Source organism: Dermacentor variabilis, chromosome 3 (genome assembly GCF_050947875.1).
Source record: "Dermacentor variabilis isolate Ectoservices chromosome 3, ASM5094787v1, whole genome shotgun sequence".
Lineage (NCBI taxonomy): Eukaryota > Metazoa > Arthropoda > Arachnida > Ixodida > Ixodidae > Dermacentor > Dermacentor variabilis.
Window position 1 is genome coordinate 216,785,659 of NC_134570.1, and position 19,400 is coordinate 216,805,058.

Below are 19,400 nucleotides of genomic sequence, written 5' to 3' on the forward strand. Positions count from 1 at the left end.
TCTTCCTATACCTTAGTCTGTCAAAGACGTCCGAAGTTTTGCAGGTCTCTTGCTCCTACTTTCGACGCTTCGTTAGACTTCGCAGTGATTGCCCGACCTCGTACTGATCTTCTGAAGGAGGACGTGCCGTTTATGTGGGGCCCGCTCAAACTGCCGCGTTTGCCCACCTCACCAACATTCTGACCACGCCACCTATAATGGCCCACTTTGATCCGTCCTCTCCTACAGAGGTGCATACCGATGCGAGTGGTCACGGTATCGGAGCCGTCTTAGTCCAGCACCCACAGGGTCAAGATCACGTTATCGCATACGCTAGCCGCCTCCTCACAGCAGCGGAGCGCAACTTTTCGATTACAGATTGTGAATGCCTGGCTCTCGTCTGGGTGGTTTCCAAATTCTGCCCGTACTTGTATGGCACGCACTTTGTAATCACGGACCCCCACGTGCTCTGCTGGCTTTCCTCGCTCAAGGATCCTACCGGACGGCTTGGTTGCTGGGCTCTGCGGCTGCGAATATTCATATGGAGTAGTTTACAAGTCGGGCCTATTACAACCATCCGCCGACCCTGACCCCGGTACCTACGCTTGCGTTTTCTCCACTTCTCAGCTGCTACACGTTGCCGACGAGCAAGGCCGTGATGCCACCTTGCGCGCCATCATTGATGGCTTTAAATCTTCGCCTTCTGATTCTTCCCTTCACCTGTTTGTTCTCCGGGATGGTGTATTATACCGCCACAATGTACGCTCCGATGGTCCTGCCCTACTCCTCGTCATTCTTAAACACTTCCGGTCAGGTGTTCTCCAAGAACTTCACGATTTACCAACGGCGGGTGACATTGACGTCTCCCGCACCTACGACCGGATTCGCCGACGCTTATTTTGGCCTGGCTTTGCCCGCTCCGTCCGGAAATACGTTGCGGCGTGGCAAAAATGCTAGCGCCGAAAAACACCATTAACGCTCCCTGTCGGGTGCCTTCAACCGCTCGACATTCCCTCGGGGCCGTTCTTTCGCGTTTGCTTGGACTTACTTGGCCCTTTCCCTCAAACCACGTCTGACAACAAGTGGGTCACTGTGCCGACACATTATGCCACGCGTTACGCCATCACCAGAGCGCTTCCAACAAGCTGTTCCACTTATGTTGCCGATTTTCTTTTACGCGACGTGATTCTGCAGCATGGTGCTCCTCACCAACTGCTCACAGACCGTGATCGGATATTTATTTCTCAAGTAATCGTAGACATCCTGCAGTCCTGCTCCACCAAGCACAAGCTGACTACGTCTAAGCATCCATAGACTAATGGTCTCACTGAACGTTTGAATCGCACCCTAACAGACATCCTCACAAAGTACGTCTCGTCCGACCATACTGAATGGGAGCTTGCCCTACCCTATGTCACTTTTGCACATAATTAATCGTCACGAAACTGCCGATTATCCCCCGTTCTTTCTGCTGTTCGGCCGAGAACCAACATTGCCACTGGACGGATCCCTTCCATCCGCCGCAGCAGAGAGCAGCGCGTATGCACTTGACGCCATCACCAAGACAGCCGAAGGACGGGAAATTGCCCGCGCTCGCCACCTTGTGACCTCTCAAGAGAAGCAATGGCGCTTATACGATCGCCAACACAGAGACGTCCACTTTCCGCCTGGATCTCTGGTACTCCTGTAGTGTCCAACTTGTCACGTTGGCCTGTCAGAAAAACTCCTTTCCCGGTACATAGGCTCATATTGAGTGCTGCGGACAGTGACTCCGGTTACCTACGAAATCGACCCAGTCAGTACCAGTGCCTCATCTGCCCCAAATTCCACTGACGTTATGCATGTCGCACGCCTCAAGGCATAGTACCCTCTTGTTATCACCGATATTTTGGCGCCCCGGGACGGTGCTTCTGCCGCAGGGGTAATGATACATGCATATTGCGTGTTTCTTGTGGCCAACGCACGCGGGCGCCCCGACGAAGACGACAAACCTGCTCTGGCTCTAGAGCTGTCGGCTGAACTGGCCATCGCTGCAGTTGTCCTTTGTAAATATACATTGTCAATAGTCTCCAGTTGTTAATCCTTCGTTCGGGTAACAATATCATTGCATGTGTGTCAACGTCCGTGTTGATTTCCCCGCTCGTCATGGTTCGGAAGCAAGACAATTCTATTCTACTTAATTTCGATCTACGGGAACCATACAAGGCCATCATGGTCAATGCTTTTCCGCTACCGAGTACCGATGAACTGTTCCATCGATTGGCTGATGCTACTGTCTTCATTATTCCGCCTATTATCAGGCCTTATTGCCTGAGAAAATCAGTGAGCTTCTTACGTTCATCCCTCATGACGGTTCTTTCCGCTTCAAGTGTGTGTGTTTCGGATCGGCATCTGCACTTTTTGCGTTCCAGCACATCATGTCATCTGTTTTAAAAGACTGTCCAGGTACCGTGTGCTACCTTAATGATGCTATTGTTTGGAGTCACAACGTGACCACGATAGAAACTTGCACACTGTCCTGCCCGGAACAAGCAATGCAGGCATGAAGCTGAACCACCAATATGTATTCAGTGCCCCAGAAATACCTTTCCTAGAACATACAATTTCTGCAAACGGCATTTCGCCGATGGATAACAAAATCGAAGCAATTGTGGAAGCTTCACAGCCATATGACAAAAAGGCTCTGCTTTCATTTCTGGTGAACGTATAGGGGGTCCCAGCAAGTACGGACGAAAGCACAAGTAAAAGGGACGGAGAGGACAACGCTGGACTTACAACTGAAGTTCATTGCGAATACACTCCACAAATCTCCGCCACGCATGCGTAGAAATCTAATAACAATAATAAGGTTTTTAGTCAAAGGTCAACAAAAACATACACACAAGAAACCTAGTCACGCCGCTTCCCGACAAGGGCAACGACACTTGGATTAGCATGATAGATTTGAAAATGGAAGTTATCAGTGATATGGACTGCAAGTTCACTCACACATATATGCCCACCAAACATTTTGATGTGGAACGCGCTGCTTATTTCTCGTTCTACTTTACTGTACTCTCTCCCCACAATAGATGCACTATCAAATACTGCTCGGCCTCCGTTCTTCTTTGCAATGCTACGGCAAGTTCCCGTCTGTACCTCTAGCTGAAAATAGGATTCTCAACCATGCGATCAGTGACTCAACGGCCTGTCTGGCCAACATAGGACAGTCCGCATGAGAGATGTATGGGATACATGACAGAAGATGCATACTTTATGTGAAAAAGAAAGTGGTGTGCCTTATTCCCCAGCTATCACTCGCTCGCATCTTTCTTCTCTCCTGTAATGCTTTTGCACAACCTAATCAGTGCGCTCGCCACCGAAAATACTAGCACGACGCCATTTCTAGTGGCCACCCTCTTAAGAATGTGAGAAAGGCCATGCAGAAACGGCATCACTACTACCTCTTTTCTTTTTGAAGATTTGAAGATTCATTGTCATCTGCAGTTTTCCTGGGTATCTTCGTCACCTTTCAAAACAAGATTTCAGCCACAGCCACCAAAGTGAGGCTGGGTACCCTGCCGTCATTAACCTCGCCTTCTTTTCTTCAAAACACTTCCGCAAAGAGCAGTCACAGCTGTTGTAAAGAGCATTCGTTAAACATGAGGAAGCAATGCCTCGTTTAAATAATTTGGAGTGGGAAGTTTCGTGCGGGAGGAGCGATATTATTTATCTAGGGCAGTAACCGCAACACACATGACTCTCACTTTGAAATTTAATTTCCAAATCCAGAAATGTGATCAAGTTTTCTTTGCACAATTCAGACGTGAACCTAAGATCCCGGGAAGACTGCTCGTAGCACGTTAAAATCCTTCTCGCGTTTGATTCAAGGTCATCATCGGGATTTAACATTAAAAGCCTTAAAAATTATCGACATACCTAAAAATTCACACAATATGTTTCTCCTGCAGCCTATTAATTACATCGCTGTCAAAGTTCTATAAAAGAATGCGACACAGTACAGAAGCAACCTTAGATCCGATGTAAATACCCTTTGAATGAAGACATCCTTGTTGAAGGCCACTACAGTGTTTGATAGGTAAAACGTGAGAAGTTCCATAAAAGACTCAAGTGACAAAGCGCATGAATTCATAGAAGCTACTTCCCTTCTTTCTTCAACGAGATCTCGTACAGCTGTAAACAAGTCCTCGTGTGGGATAGAATAGTTCCTCAATATCTACAGACATCGCAGCCTGGGCACAAATCTCGCTTGACTTTAACCAGTCCACTACTTCCAAGGAGCTCTGGACGCCAAAAGGATCCAAAGTATCCGGAGTTTTCAACGTACGTTGCAGGAACTCACTAACCATTATCTTCCATGAGCCTCCTTCTGTGACGATAGGACGAAACGGCACCTCTGGCTTGTGAGTGTTAGCCTCAAAAACACACGTAGCACATCTTCCCTAGTTTGTATTACGACTTTTTATAAGGCCCCAAGTTTCACTTTCTTGAGGAGTTTTAAATATAGAGCTTTCGACATTTTTGGGCGACACATCCGCATGGCGAAAATTTTGCTCAATGGCAAGGACTGCTTTGCCTTGAAAGAGAAGGCCTCGATGGAGGAAAAGGACAGGGCACTTTCTGAGGTAGTAGACTGGCCGCTGAGGTGGCACGCGAAACAGCGTGGACGTGACGACAGAACTCACGGACAATTCACTCAGCACTTCAACAGCGAGGAGCTGAACCTTGTACAGTCCGACAAAGCAGGTGGGTTTGTCATGCTTCCAAAGCTTGAGGCCTTAGAAGAAGCCGTAAGACAAAGTAAGGATGATGTGCTACGTGTGTTTTTGGTGGCTAAAACTCACAAGCCAAAGGTCCCATTTCGGGGTATCGTCACCGAAGGAGGCGCATGGCATATATTGGTTAGTGGGTTCCTGCAGCGCACGTTGAAAACTCTGAATGCTTCGGATCCTTTTGGCGTACAGAGCTCCTTGATAGCGGTGGACTGGTTAAAGTCAAGCGAGATTTGCGCCAAGGCGGCGATGTCTGCAGATATTGAGGAACTGTTCTATCCCACGCGAGGACCTGTTTACAGCTGTAGGGATCTCATTGAAGGAAGAGGGGAAGAAACTTTTACGAATTCATGCGCTTTGTAACTTGAGTCTGTATGGAACTTCTCACATTTACCTGTCAACCATTGTAGTGTCCTTTAACAAGTCTGTCTTCATTCAGAGAAAGGGTGATTGCATCGGATCTAATGTAGCTCCTGTACTGCGTCACATTTCTTTATCCAAGTTTGACAGCAATGTAATTCACAGGCAGCTGGACAAACGTATTGTGCGAATGTTTAGGTATGTGGAAGATTTTTTTATGCTTTTAAGGTAAATACCGATGATAGCCTTGGATCAAACGCGAGAAGGAGTTTAACGTGCTTCGAGAAATCTTCCCAGGATCTTAGGTTCACGTTTGGCCTCTGCAAAGGATACATGATCAGATATCTTGATTTGGAAATTAAATTTCAAATTGAGAGTCATGTGTGTTCGCGTTACATTCCTAGATCGAAAAAATTGCTCCTGCCGTACGAATCGTCCCACTCCAAATTAATAAAACCAAGCATAGCTTCTTTCTGTTTCACGAATGCTTTTAACGAGAGCTGTACCCACTGTTTGCCGGAGAGTTTTCAATACCTGAAGGTGAGGTTAATGACGGAAGGGTACCCAGCCTCACTTCTTATGGCTGTTGCTGAAACCTTGGAAATCCTTGAAACTCGTGGAAACTCGTGGAAAACGCGGACAACAACGAATCTTCAAAAAGAAAAGAGGTCGTAGGGATGACGTATCTGCATGTCCTGTCTTACAATATTAAGAGGGTGGCCACTAGGAATGGCGTCGCGCTAGTGTTTCCGGTGCCGAGCAAACTTATTTGGTTGTGCAAAAGCGTCAAAGGAGAGAAGAAAGGTGCGAGTATAGGCTGTGGAAAAAAGCACACAACTTTTATCCACAAAAACTGTGCATCTTTCGGCGTGTATCCCATACCTTTTTCACGCGGACTGTCCTATGTTGGCCAGACAGGCCGGCCTCAGTGATCGCATGCGTCAGCATCGCTTTTTCTTACGTACAGGTAAAGGCGGGAACTTGCTGTTTCATTGCGAAAAGCACGAATGCTGACCAGTTTTTGATAATGTATAGATTGTCGGGAGTGAGCGCAGTAAACTGGAAAGAGAAATAAGCGAAGTGTACCACATCAAAACGTCGGGTGTGCATATATGTGTGAGTTAACCTTCGGTTCATATAAATGATAAGTAACTTCAATTTTTAAATCTATTATGCTAATCCAAGTGTTGTTGCCCTTGTCGGGAAGAGCCGTGACTATGCTTTTTACCTGTGTGCGTGCGTATTTGTTAATCTTTGACCATAAACCTTGTTATTGTTCTTGGTTTTCTACGCATACGTGGTGGAGATTTGTGGAATATATTCGCAATAAACTTTAGTTGTAAGTCCAGCGTTGTACTGTCCATTTACTTCCATTCTTGTGGAAGTAAATGACATTCCATTCGTTCCATTTACTTGTGCTCGTGTCCATGCCTGCTGGAACCGTATACGTTCACCATGCACCAACTGGCTCAGAAAAAACAATACTTTCATTTCTGCGCCTCATGGGATATTATGCGAAATTCATCCCGCAGTAAGCTGACTTGGTGGAATAACTAAGGAAACTGCCAAGCGATGCAATGAAGATTTCTCGGCATAACTTTGAGAGACAGCAAGAGAGCGGATTGTCTAAGAGAGCAAACGGGTATAGACAATATTTTAATTGACATCAAGAGAAAAAAATGGACCTGGGCACGTCATGTAATGCGCCGGTTAGATAACCGTTGGACCATTCGGTTTACAGAATGGTTATCAAGAGAAGGGAAACGCAGTCGAGTAGGTGGAGGGATGAAATTTGGAAATTCGCGGGGGCTAGTTGGAATCGGTTGGCGCAGGACAGGGGTAATTGGAGATAGCAGGGAGAGGCCTTCATCTTGCAGTGGACATAAAACAGGCTGCTGCTGCTGATGATGATGAATTTAACCATCGAATACTGCAAGCGTAATCAAAATGTCACAGCCGATGCATTGTCGCGCCTACCTGTTTTTCCGGAATCTGAACCAGCACTAGATGGGCAGATAGTGGCTTTGGTTTGAGCATGCATTACAAAGGAAGAGTTCCAAGCAGCTACATTTGCTGATCCAGTTTGCCAAACGTTCAAAGACACAAAATAATTAGTGGGCGGAGAAAAGCTGCAGATCTTCCTCCAGAATTGCAGCCATTTGCATCCGTACAGTAGGAACGTACGTGGGTATTCGTCTACTTTGAGTAGCTGGGATTATTGCTCCAGCTTTCTTGCGTCAGAAACTGCTGTATTTTGCTTATGAGGGTCATTTGGTCATCATCAAAACAAAGCTTATAATTTGAGGCATTTACTGGTGGCCTCACATGGATAGACATGTTGAGGATCTAGTGAGAAACTTTGAACTTTTTTTTGTCAACAAGCAGATAAATCTGCAAAAACTTCTTTTGCTCCACTTCCACCTGTCGAATGGCCTCTTCGACCGTGAGAAAAATTAGCCATAGACCTAGTAGGTCCTCTTGATCGTGCTCCACAGCATATGCACGTTTTACTTTAGTTACTGCTACTGTTTATTATCATTCCAAGTGGCCTGAAGTCGTTTTCATGACTTCAGTCACTTCCGAAGCTACCATGCGGTGTCGTATTTGCATATTCACTGGATAAGAATTTCTTGATGCCATCATGTCTGGCAATGCACTACAGTTTGTTTCCGTAGAATTTCAGAACTTCCTTAAGGAAGGATGCATTAGGCATTTCTTGTCTGCACTGTACTACCCAGAGGCAAGTGGCCAGGTAGAAAGATTCAACCGTGTCCTGGAAGAATTGATACTGATTGCTACTTTGGAACAACGATACCTTAGGCTTGCAGTCTCATAATACTTGGCAATTTACAGGTTTGCGCCACACATGACTGCGTGTGTTTCTGCGACTGTGCTGTTCCATAGCCGTCAACCAAGGACTCAACTTGATGTCGCAAATATGCCTAATTCATCCAGAACTTGCTTCTTTAAAGCTGCGTCGGGAAGTGAAAGACAAGCATTACAATAACAGCAAAATGCCAAACACTTGTAGACCGTCGCCGCGCAACAAAATTCTCTCAATTTTGTCGAGGAGATCTTGTCCAAGTATGTGACTCACGAAGGTGTCGTCCTAAATAATATGGTCCATTCAAAACTTACCGCAGCATAGGTCGAAATACTTTCCAGCTTGAAAATGGCAAACGTTCGGATGCGTCGAAACTTGTGAAATGCCCGGCCCGACAAGGTCCTTGTGAAAACAAGTGAAAGTCATTTAATGACTACCAATCCCTTGATGATCGTATCATGCTGATCGTATCTTACTGACATAAATTTCTTGCAGCATAAACGTGCAGTGCGCACACTTTCCAAGTCAACAACGGTAATGAGCATTATACGAATTCGTTTCTTTATGCCAAAAAATGTCTATCTCATGTCACTAAGATTGTGTAGCATTTGAAAATAAGGGGAACCAAGCACATCTCTGAAGAAAACTGTCTTAAACATGTAAAATGTAGTAGTCCCTGCTATCAGAAAGAAACAACTCTGATCAATACACATACTTGCTTTCTTCAACCTATAAAGATGCTTCCAGTCCACCAAACACTGCGTGTTTTGGTGTTTATCGTGATCTATAATTTAATTTAATTATGGGGCTTTACGTTCCAAAACCACTTTCTGATTATGAGGCACACCGTAGTGGAGGACTCCGGAAATTTTGACCACCTGGGGTTCTTTAACGTGCACCTAAATCTAAGAACACGGGCGTTTTCGCCTCCACCGAAATGCGACAGCCGTGGCCGGGATTCGATCCCGCGACCTCGTGCTCAGCAGCCCAACACCATAGCCACTGAGCAACCACGGCGGGTCATCGTGATCTGTAGTCACAGTTTTTTTCATGCTACACACTGCGTGTAGTGTGCTTCATTTCCATCGTCTTTACTTAACACTTGTCCACCTAAGTTACGTAACAACTGTCCACTTATAAAGGGAAAATCAGACATCCACCCGTTCGTAGCAACTGCCATCTGCTAGCCGCCTGGTTAGCTCAGATGGTAGAGCGGCTGCCCCGGAAAGGCAGTGGTCCCGGGTTAGGGTCCCGGACGAGGACGAATTTTCCTTCAACTCTGAGGCTTTTCTTTCGAGGAAACCGTATGGGTTTCCTTTGTAGCAATTGCTACGAAAGGGTGGATGTCTGATTTTCCCTTTATTAACTTCTCTCCACCTTGCGGGTTTCCGCAGAACTACTACGTCAAACACTTGCCTTTGCTTCGTGTGTTGTCGACAAATTCGACTTCGCCCTGCCATCTGCTAGCCGCCTGGTTAGCTCAGATGGTAAAGCGGCTGCACCCGTAAGGCGGTGGTCCCGGGTTCGAGTCCCGGACCAGGACGAATTCTTCAACTCTGAGGCTTTTCTTTCGAGGAACCCGTATGGTTTTCCTTTGTAGGATTGCTACGAACGGGTGGATGTCTGATTTTTCCTTTATTAGCTTCTCTCCACCTTGCGGGTTTCCGCAGAACTACTACGTCAAACACTTGCCTTTGCTTCGTGTGTTGTCCACAAATTCGACTTCGCCCTGCCATCTTAGCCGCCTGGTTAGCCCAGATAGTGTAGCGGCTGCCCCGGTAAGGCGGTGGTCCCGGGTTCGAGTCCCGGACCAGGACGAATTCTTCAACTCTGAGGCTTTTCTTTCGAGGAACCCGTATGGTTTTCCTTTGTAGGATTGCTACGAACGGGTGGATGTCTGATTTTTCCTTTATTAGCTTCTCTCCACCTTGCGGGTTTCCGCAGAACTACTACGTCAAACACTTGCCTTTGCTTCGTGTGTTGTCCACAAATTCGACTTCGCCCTGCCATCTTAGCCGCCTGGTTAGCCCAGATAGTGTAGCGGCTGCCCCGGTAAGGCGGTGGTCCCGGGTTCGAGTCCCGGACCAGGACGAATTTTTCTTCAACTCTGAGGCTTTCTTTCGAGGAACCCGTATGGGTTTCCTTTGTAGCATTGCTACGAACGGGTGGATGTCTGATTTTCCCTTTATTAACTTCTCTCCACCTTGCGGGTTGCCGCAGAACTACTACGTCCAACTGTCCACTTAATTTATTGTACGGGTTCTAGCACAACATCATACATTGTATTACTCTATACAATATCTGTTTTAGTCTGTACGACACTTTGTCTTAAGTACTCATTTTTCCAAGCGAGAAGGAGAGGTTCCCTTTCTTTTAATGGTGAAGTGATATTCCATCTTGCGTTTCGGTTTGGAAACGAGTTGAACGCTAGCGCCACGCCGCGCCCAACATTGTATGCTGTTCTGTGTTCTGTTTCCCTCTACTTGAAATAAAGGGAGTGTATGTTTGGTCCCTGTCGAAGCCGCATGCCTCTTTTCTGCGATGCTTCGCGCGCCGGCCGTTAGGGCCACGCTGCAAGTGCCGCGTTCTGCTGGCCGCCACGTTGAAGCACTAAAACAGCCCACTCTTTGGCAGTAAATGAATCTTAGCTTTTACAAACGATGTTTGTGCGGATGTTTCGTAGAGTTTCGTAGTACATGCACATGCTCTCACAGGAGGCTGCTACTACAATAATACGCTTTGGTAGAGCACGTGCTTCTAGGGTCTTCCTTCAAAGATACTGCTGGCCCATTAGTGCTACTGACACCTGCATTTTTTGTATAATATCCCCTAATTGCACATATTTTATAACCATGGCACATTTTGTACCTCGCGTGTCATTCGCGTCGTTTTAATGCACGTATATTCATGCACTTAGGTGTTTAAGCCTCTATTTTATCATGTTTGACCTACCTTTCAAAATTGACAGTTCATGCTTCATTGACAGCTAATTAGCATTGACTTGAGACTTATTGGCCTCATCTGGCCGTTGCCCTGATAACATCTAATATTAATCAATTATGTTTACAGCTGAGGCCTATTTAATATTGCCGGCTGTGAAGCATATCAAGGAAATAAAACTACAAAAGGCACTTATACTTGCAGACTCGCTAAGCTTTGTCAAAGCTTTGATGTCTCTGCGGAAGCGTAAAGAAACTGTAGTCAATGATCTCTTTCGTGTATGTGCACTCTGCATGCATCAAACCAGTATGTCTTCTTATGTTAGAGACCCGGCCATAGAGGCATTGCGGGTAATATCCTTGCAGACAAAATCCCTATGTTCGTAATAACGAAAGTGTATAATTCTTCTGTAGTTAGAGCTGAGAAAGGCTTCAAGCCATTTTCTGCTGAAAAAATTGAGAAATAATTAGTATTGCATTTCGAACAAAGAGACCTTGAAGAAGATCCAGTTAATCAAAACGGATTCAGGTAATTGATTGTCGACGCAAAAGTGCGACAAACCGATGTCGTGTTTAGCCAATATACAGTAGGGCAGGCATACTGTATCCATCCTTACTTTTAGACTCACGGTGAACCTCCCATTTGTGGTAAGAGGCAACGAGTGGCTGTCCGTATGCCATCCCTATTGCAAAAACCAGCGCCACTGGGACCCAGTGCGCCGGATTATGGGCCCAGTACAGCGCGCTGGACGCTGCGGCGCTGGGAAGGCACTGGGAAGGCGCGGCGTACTGGGAGGCACTGGCTCCTCGTGCGAAAAACAGCTCTAGCGCGTTAAATATATGGTGACTGGACACCGTATATATTTTTTGAATACAGAAAGCAAGAAAGACCGCTTTAGTGCAATAAAAAAAAGAAAAAAAAACGTAAAAAATAAAAGTGCTCCGACAAGGAATCGAACGTCCAACTTGCAGATCCCAAGCCCGGCACCTTACCACTACGCCACGCCATCAGACGGAATTGCGCGGATAATTTGGCATGTCAAAGCCGAGAAGCAGTTTGTTTCGCAGTGCTACGTCTCGTACAGACATGGTTGATACGCTATCGCCCAGCAACTACCACTCACGTCTGTACCAGAAAGAAAAAGTTGCTGTCCGTATTCAGCAGTATGCTTGGAAGTGCCACGCCATCGATTTTCACTTGCGATTGCTATTTTAACTACCCGCGCCGAGATCGCTCCCCACCGAAGCTTAGGCCTAGCGAATCCGCCGAGTCCGTCCTCGTGGCGTGTCTAGGCGCAGGAATCAAGAAATCTAACACGGATAAATCACTCTATATTTCAGCTTTCGCATCGATGTTCCTACATAAACGATTTTTTCATGTCTACAGTGCCAGCACAAGAAGCGGTGACCGAAGATGTGACGCGCCATAAACACAGGTATGTTTGCTATCGCGAAGGCTCCCAGCACTAGCCCGCGCTTCTCTGACGAAGATCTATGACTAGACATGCGTGTTGACTGAAAGGCATCACTGAACTAAGGAAACGGTGCATATCCTTTGCGTGAAGAACAAGAAATGGCTATCGAAATCGGCAGTAACAGGCCATACACCATCCCGGGTCGGCGGTTCATTTAGGACTTCTTTTCGAAATTAAAATAGCAATCGCAAGTGAAAATCGATGGCGTGGCACTTCCAAGCATACTGCTGAATACGGACAGCAACTTTTTCTTTCTGGTACAGACGTGAGTTTTAGTTGCTGGGTGATAGCGCATCAACTGTGTCTGTACGAGACGTAGCTCTGCGAAACAAACTGCTTCTCGGCTTGGACATGCCAAATTATCCGCCCAATTGCGTCTGCTGGCGTGGCGTAGTGGTAAGGTGACGGGCTTGGGATCTGCAGGTCGGACGTTCGAATCCTTGTCGGAGCACGTAATTTTTTACGTTTTTTTTTCTTTTTTTATTGCACTAAAGCGTTCTTTCTTGCTTTATGTATTCAAAAATATATATAGGGTGTCCAGGCACCGCATATTTAACGCGCTAGAGCTGTTTTTCGCACGAGTAGCCAGTGCCTCCCAGTACGCCGCGCCTTCCCAGCGCCCCAGCGTCCAGCGCGCTGCACTGGGCCCATAATCCGGCGCACTGGGTCCCAGTGGCGCTGGTTTTTGCAATAGGGATGTTTTGCTCTAGTGCCAGGAAGTCGAAGATGAGCGAGAAAACACTTTCCTACAGCTTTTCAACAGCATATTACTGTCTATCCAGCTATGTTTCTTGGTGCCAAAACGTTTTTCAGAACCAAAGCTGTTTTAAATTTTCTAGATGACGTTGTGTACGATATTTGTGGCACATCCTCCCACCAGAGGCTTCTGCGATAGTAACGTCTTGTTGAGCACGCGCCTCGAGGCTCTTGCTTTTAAGGGCCTTGACGACGTTGTTGTGCTAGTGACATTGATAGTTTCCAGAATATCATCAATTCAAACCATAACTTTCATATGAGTATAACACCTCACCAGGCACTGTCATTATTTTAACACCTATAAATTTTACTCACTTTACAGCCACAGTCTGCAGGCTTCTATACAGCCACGATACGTCTATGCATTAAGATTTGTCATTGATCACATCATCGATTATGGTATATCCTTCACAAGCGCTCTTTGGCCAACGTTGGCCCTTGCCTCATAAAGCCGATATATTATTGTTGTAATTCATCCTCCCGAGAGTGCTCCGATATGGCTAGGTTCCACAAAGCATATTTACTCTGTGCCATTACCTACGTTGTCTACATTACCTAAACTGCCGTTACGTTCATAGGCGTTCCACTCGTTCCGCCTATAAGAGGAGGTCACATCGCGTCTCCTAGTCCAGGTGTTCTACTCTCGCATAACGTCGCATTTCGTCACACCACTATTACTATGAAGGACAACGGGTCCTGCCTTCCGCTTGTGAACTGTAGACTTTGTACAGAAGTTGTCCTGCGTCGCATATTGCTGGCGCAAATCTCGCCGGCCGCAGACGACCAAATTTCGGCTTTAACTTGTGGCAAGTGCTCGTGTGAAACTCTTTGCCTCCTGTCCCTTCAGACATGAATGCCTTAATGAAATTGATTACTCCCGACCTCCTGCCCCAGCGTGCTCATGAACTACGTTGCCTCCTTGGCTAGTAAAGGGACATATTCAACTTGGGAGACCGTCCCATAGGACAAACACCTGTTGTCATGCATCGAATTAACACCGGCGATGCGAGCGCGATCCATCGGTGGGCCCACCGCATCTCGCCTACTGAGCGACACATCATCCAACACGAAGTTCGCTAGATGCTTTCTCTTAACATCATTAAACATTCTTGCAGCCCATGGGTATCCCGTTACATTGGTTAAAAAGAAAAAGAACACTTGGCGATTTCGCGTGCATTATCGGAACCTCAAGCAGATATACGAAGAGGGACGTCTGTCCACTATCGCTAACTGGCGATTTCCTGGGTTGCATCCATGGAGTACAATATAAACCTTCGCTCCGGGTACTGGAAAATTGTCTTCGATGACAATATGCTTCGTAATATTATGGGATATGCTGTCGTAATAATATCATCATCAACCAGCCCAGACCAAATCTTTAACAATGTGGGATATAATATATATATAAAAAATTCAATGGCGGCCGCATTTCGATGGCGGCGAAATGCAAAAACACCCGTGTACTTAGATTTAGGTGCACGTTAAAGAACCCCAGGTGGTCGAAATTTCCGGAGTCCTCCACTACGGCGTGCCTCATAATCAGAAAGTGGTTTTGGCACATAAAACCTCATAATACTTTTAAATAAAAATTTCAAATAGAATTCAACCCCTAGTTGTAGTCGTTGAAAGGTGCTGTCTTCTTGGGCGAGCTCAGCGTGAGGCTGGGGTACGAGAACCGTATAAGTTATTGTAAGAGATGCGCTGAAGTGATAATGTTGGATCAACCGGAACAAGAGGTATAATGCCCGTAAAACTGTTTTTATCAGTTATCGTCATGATCATCCCTATCATCATTAAATTATCATCATTAGTATCATCGTAATATCAATCATAATATTTATCGTAACTACCATCGCATCGTAATACCGTTTTCATCAGCTCATTCAAAGTGACCAAGAGGACCATTGCTCTCATGTGGTTTTGACGTTCTTTAGCCAGATCTCGCGAACATGCTACCGTATATAAGCTTCAAAGCACCTCGACTCAATAGTCCGCTGCTCCACACAATTTCAAAAATATTCTGTTCATAAAAAAACAGCGGAAGCACAGAAGGTGTTGAAGCTACAAACACCGGTAAACGACGCAAGTGGGATACTTGCTGCTGGCATGGGGGAGAGAGTAAACGTTTATTGTAATAGAGGTTGTTTGGTTATGGAGGGTGGAGCCCCTCCTATGCATGCTCCGCGATCCCGACGAGTTATGTTATCATTCGTCAAGCAGTTGTAGCATATTATTATTTCGTCTTTCTCACCGCACAATTTATTTTGTACTCAGGTATCTGGAAGCAGTCTCTGGCCTGACATGAAGCTGGCACTGAGGCTGCAACTCGGTGTTTTGTTGGTTGGCGCGGCAGTTACGTACATGGCAACATGGAATATATACATGAACAGGTAATAATTTATTGTGCTTCACGCAGGTGTTCATAGCTGTATTGACAGTCGGGCTGCAAAAAGAGTTTGGTAAATGTATGCATACCAGTCACGTGATTTCTACGCCTGGTCAATATTACAGTAGGCATTGCTAGTAAAGCTTGAACAGTGCCTCCTAGAATAAATTTCTAACATGAAGAAGTGTCCTCGTTCGAGAGTAGTTCTTTGTAGGTTTGACTTTTCGTACCATGTCACTCGTGAATTTTCCTAGGATCATCATCATCATCAGCCTGGTTACGCCCACTGCAGGGCAAAGGCCTCTCCCATACTTCTCCAACAACCCCGGTCATGTACTAATTGTGGCCATGCCGTCCCTGCAAACTTCTTAATCTTATCCGCCCACCTAACTTTCTGCCGCCTCCTGCTACGCTTCCCTTCCCTTGGGATCCAGTCCGTAACCGTTAATGACCATCGGTTATCTTCCCTCCTCATTACATGTCCTGCCCATGCCCATTTCTTTTTCTTGATTTCAACTAAGATGTCATTAACTCGCGTTTGTTCCCTCACCCAATCTGCTCTTTTCTTATCCCTTAACGTTACACCTATCATTCTTCTTTCCATAGCTCGTTGTGTCGTCCTCAATTTGAGTAGAACACTTTTAGTAAGCCTCCAGGTTTCTGCCCCGTAGGTGAGTACTGGTAAGACACAGCTATTATATACTTTTCTCTTGAGGGATAATGGCAACCTGCTCTTCATGATTTGGGAATGCCTGCCAAACGCACCCCAGCCCATTCTTATTCTTCTGATTATTTCCGTCTCATGATCCGGATCCGCCGTCACTACCTGCCCTAAGTAGATGTATTCCCTTACGACTTCCAGTGCCTCGCTGCCTATTGTAAATTGCTGTTCTCTCCCGAGACTGTTAAGCATTAGTTTAGTTTTCTGCATATTAATTTTTAGACCCACTCTTCTGCTTTGCCTCTCCAGGTCAGTGAGCATGCATTGCAATTGGTCCCCTGAGTTACTAAGCAAGGCAATATCATCAGCGAATCGCAAGTTACTAAGGTATTCTCCATTAACTTTTATCCCCAATTCTTCCCAATCCAGGTCTCTGAATACCTCCTGTACACACGCTGTGAATAGCATTGGAGATATCGTATCTCCCTGCCTGACGCCTTTCTTTATTGAGATTTTGTTGCTTGCTTTATGGAGGACTACGGTGGATGTGGAGCCGCTATAGATATCTTCCAGTATTTTTACATATGGCTCATCTACACCCTGATTCCGTAATGCCTCCATGACTGCTGAGGTTTCGACTGAATCAAACGCTTTCTCGTAATCAATGAAAGCTATATATAGGGGTTGGTTATATTCTGCACATTTCTCTATCACTTGATTGATAGTGTGAATATGGTCTATTGTTGAGTAGCCTTTACGGAATCCTGCCTGGTCCTTTGGTTGACAGAAGTCTAAGGTGTTCCTGATTCTATTTGCAATTACCTTAGTAAATACTTTGTAAGCAACGGACAGTAAGCTGATCGGTCTATAATTTTTCAAGTCTTTGGCGTCCCCTTTCTTATGGATTAGGATTATGTTAGCGTTCTTCCAAGATTCCGGTACGCTCGAGGTCATGAGGCATTGCGTATACAGGGTGGCCAGTTTCTCTAGAACAATCTGTCCAGCATCCTTCAACAAATCTGCTGTTACCTGATCCTCCCCAGCTGCCTTCCCCCTTTGCATATCTCCTAAGGCTTTCTTTACTTCTTCCGGCGTTACCTTCGGGATTTCGAATTCCTCTAGACTATTTTCTCTTCCATTATCGTCGTGGATGCCACTGGTACTGTATAAATCTCTATAGAACTCCTCAGCCACTTGAACTATCTCATCCATATTAGTAATGATATTGCCGGCTTTGTCTCTTAACGCATACATCTGATTCTTGCCAATTCCTAGTTTCTTCTTCACTGTTTTTAGGCTTCCTCCGTTCCTGAGAGCATGTTCAATTCTATCCATATTATACTTCCCAGGATACGTTATTCGAAAATATAGCCATAGGAACTCACGCGAAACAGCAGTTTTCACCTCCATCAATCTTTCTTACATTTCTCGAAGGAATTTCTTAAATTACACGAAAAAATTGCACTTTCGCCCGAAAGGCGAAGGATTGATTACAATAGCAAATTAGCAGTCCGCTACACGAAGAAACGACGGTAATGTTATAGGCTGTATAAACTTGGAAGCATTCGCTTACTAAATTAACAAGCATTAAGGCATCACACTGGATGACCTGCGCACGCTTGCCGTCCAAAAAATGGCGTGAGGAAGAGCGTAGCACCAGCGAGTGATGTGACCTTCGTGATGTCTATCACTTCAACGCAAACAGAGAGGGGAGAAAACAGTACACGCAAAGGTATGAACCGTTCGCACACGTACATTCTGCAGATCTCATTCAAGATAGGTGCACGACCAAGCACGGGCGCGAAGTACGCCCCCGGGGACGTGTTTTTAGAATTGCTAGTAGGTACGGCGGGGCGTGGCACTTTGGACGTAGCTCGACGTTTCTGCGCAGGCGCGAGTAAGAGCGGGCGCGAGAGAGAAAATCTGGGGGCTTTTGCTCCTTGAATATATGACTGATGAACCTAGGCACTACGGAGGAGGTTTGGTAGAGCGCGTTGTATTCGTTTGTCCCCTAGACATGCCGGCATTGCGGAGTGCGGTCGAGTTGATTTATACGCTCCGCCGCTGGCTGCCCGCGCGGTGAGGCAGTGGGCGCGGATGCCGCTTGGTGATTGCTGTGTCTAAAGAGACAATGTTCTGAATGGCTGTCCGCGATAGCGGACAGCCGATCTTATACTCCCCTGGCACGCTTCGGCCTCTGCGAGCCCCAACCCACGGACCAGTCCGGCTTCTAGCTTTGATGTCCCCGTTGCCGCTTTGGTGTCCTGGAGGCGCCGCCAATAATGCGAAATAATGACACGTTGTTTTGATTAGTAAAAACATGATCGAATAAATATAATTGCCTCGAGTCGCCAACTTGCGGTGGTAAGTTCAGCACTACCGCGCCCCGCGACTTCTGACGGCACGCCTAGGGACAAGCGCATACAACGCGCGCCAAGAAATTCCTCCGTAGTACCTAGGCAGAGTCGTATTTTCAAGGAGCAAAACTCCCCACATTTCGTCTCTCGCACACGCTCTTACTCGCGCATGCGCGCAAACGCCCGTCGTCTCCGCAAGTGCCGCGCCCCGCTGTACCTACAAGCAGTTGGAAATACGCCCCCGGGACAATGCGCGTAACGGAAGGCGGCGCGCTGCCTGCCCACTCGCCTCTCTTGCACGCATGAGCAAGATTCAGCCGCTACCGTCGGCTTCCCTCAGACGCGGCAGCTCAGTCCGCGGTTGCTCTCGGAGTACAACGCCGCCCCCGCACCTCCTCTCTGCCCCCTCCCCCTTGTTTCGGGCGACGGGAGACGGCGCGCACCTCTACCCTTTCCTAAAACCCGTTGATAATTTGGAAGTAGCGACACTCTCCTGCTCGTGGCGCTTTCCTCCTCGATTATCCTCGCCCGCCGGCTGCGCACGGCCCGCTTTTCCTCCTGGGCTCCCGCGGACGGGCCGCAGGATTCTATGGGGGCGTGTTATTTTGGGCCAGTTGCGCGCCCTAGTGGGGCTGAAAATCTTTAGAAATACTAATAACAGCATCGATAATGCTGGAGGCAATGTTTATGAGGAGGTTGATTTTTTCTTAAAGCCGTATGAACGGGGTATACCTATGTAAAGGGAGCTTTCAGGCGAGATCTATACTCCAGACAATTTTTCTGCCACATGATCAGATGCTTTATTTCGTGCATCTGATCAAGTATTGCTTGTGACACATCCCTTTGTGTGTGGCTTATTAAGTGAAAGCGTTAGACCTCTGTTTCAAGGTC

General features: G+C 46.5%; 1 protein-coding gene across 3 annotated transcripts in view; it reads left to right on the plus strand.

Annotated features, from left to right (window-relative positions):
* Nucleotides 1-19,400, plus strand: part of LOC142576639 (galactosylceramide sulfotransferase-like) — a 181,004-nt gene that overhangs the window by 35,962 nt on the left and 125,642 nt on the right. For 2 of the 3 annotated variants that reach the window (XM_075686851.1, XM_075686853.1), the window contains one exon: nt 15,380-15,495. The exons of the other annotated variant lie outside the window; for it this stretch is intronic. In XM_075686851.1, coding sequence (XP_075542966.1) covers nt 15,380-15,495 — 116 coding nt within the window. The remainder of the gene's footprint in view (nt 1-15,379; nt 15,496-19,400) is intronic. 3 annotated transcript variants of the gene reach the window in all.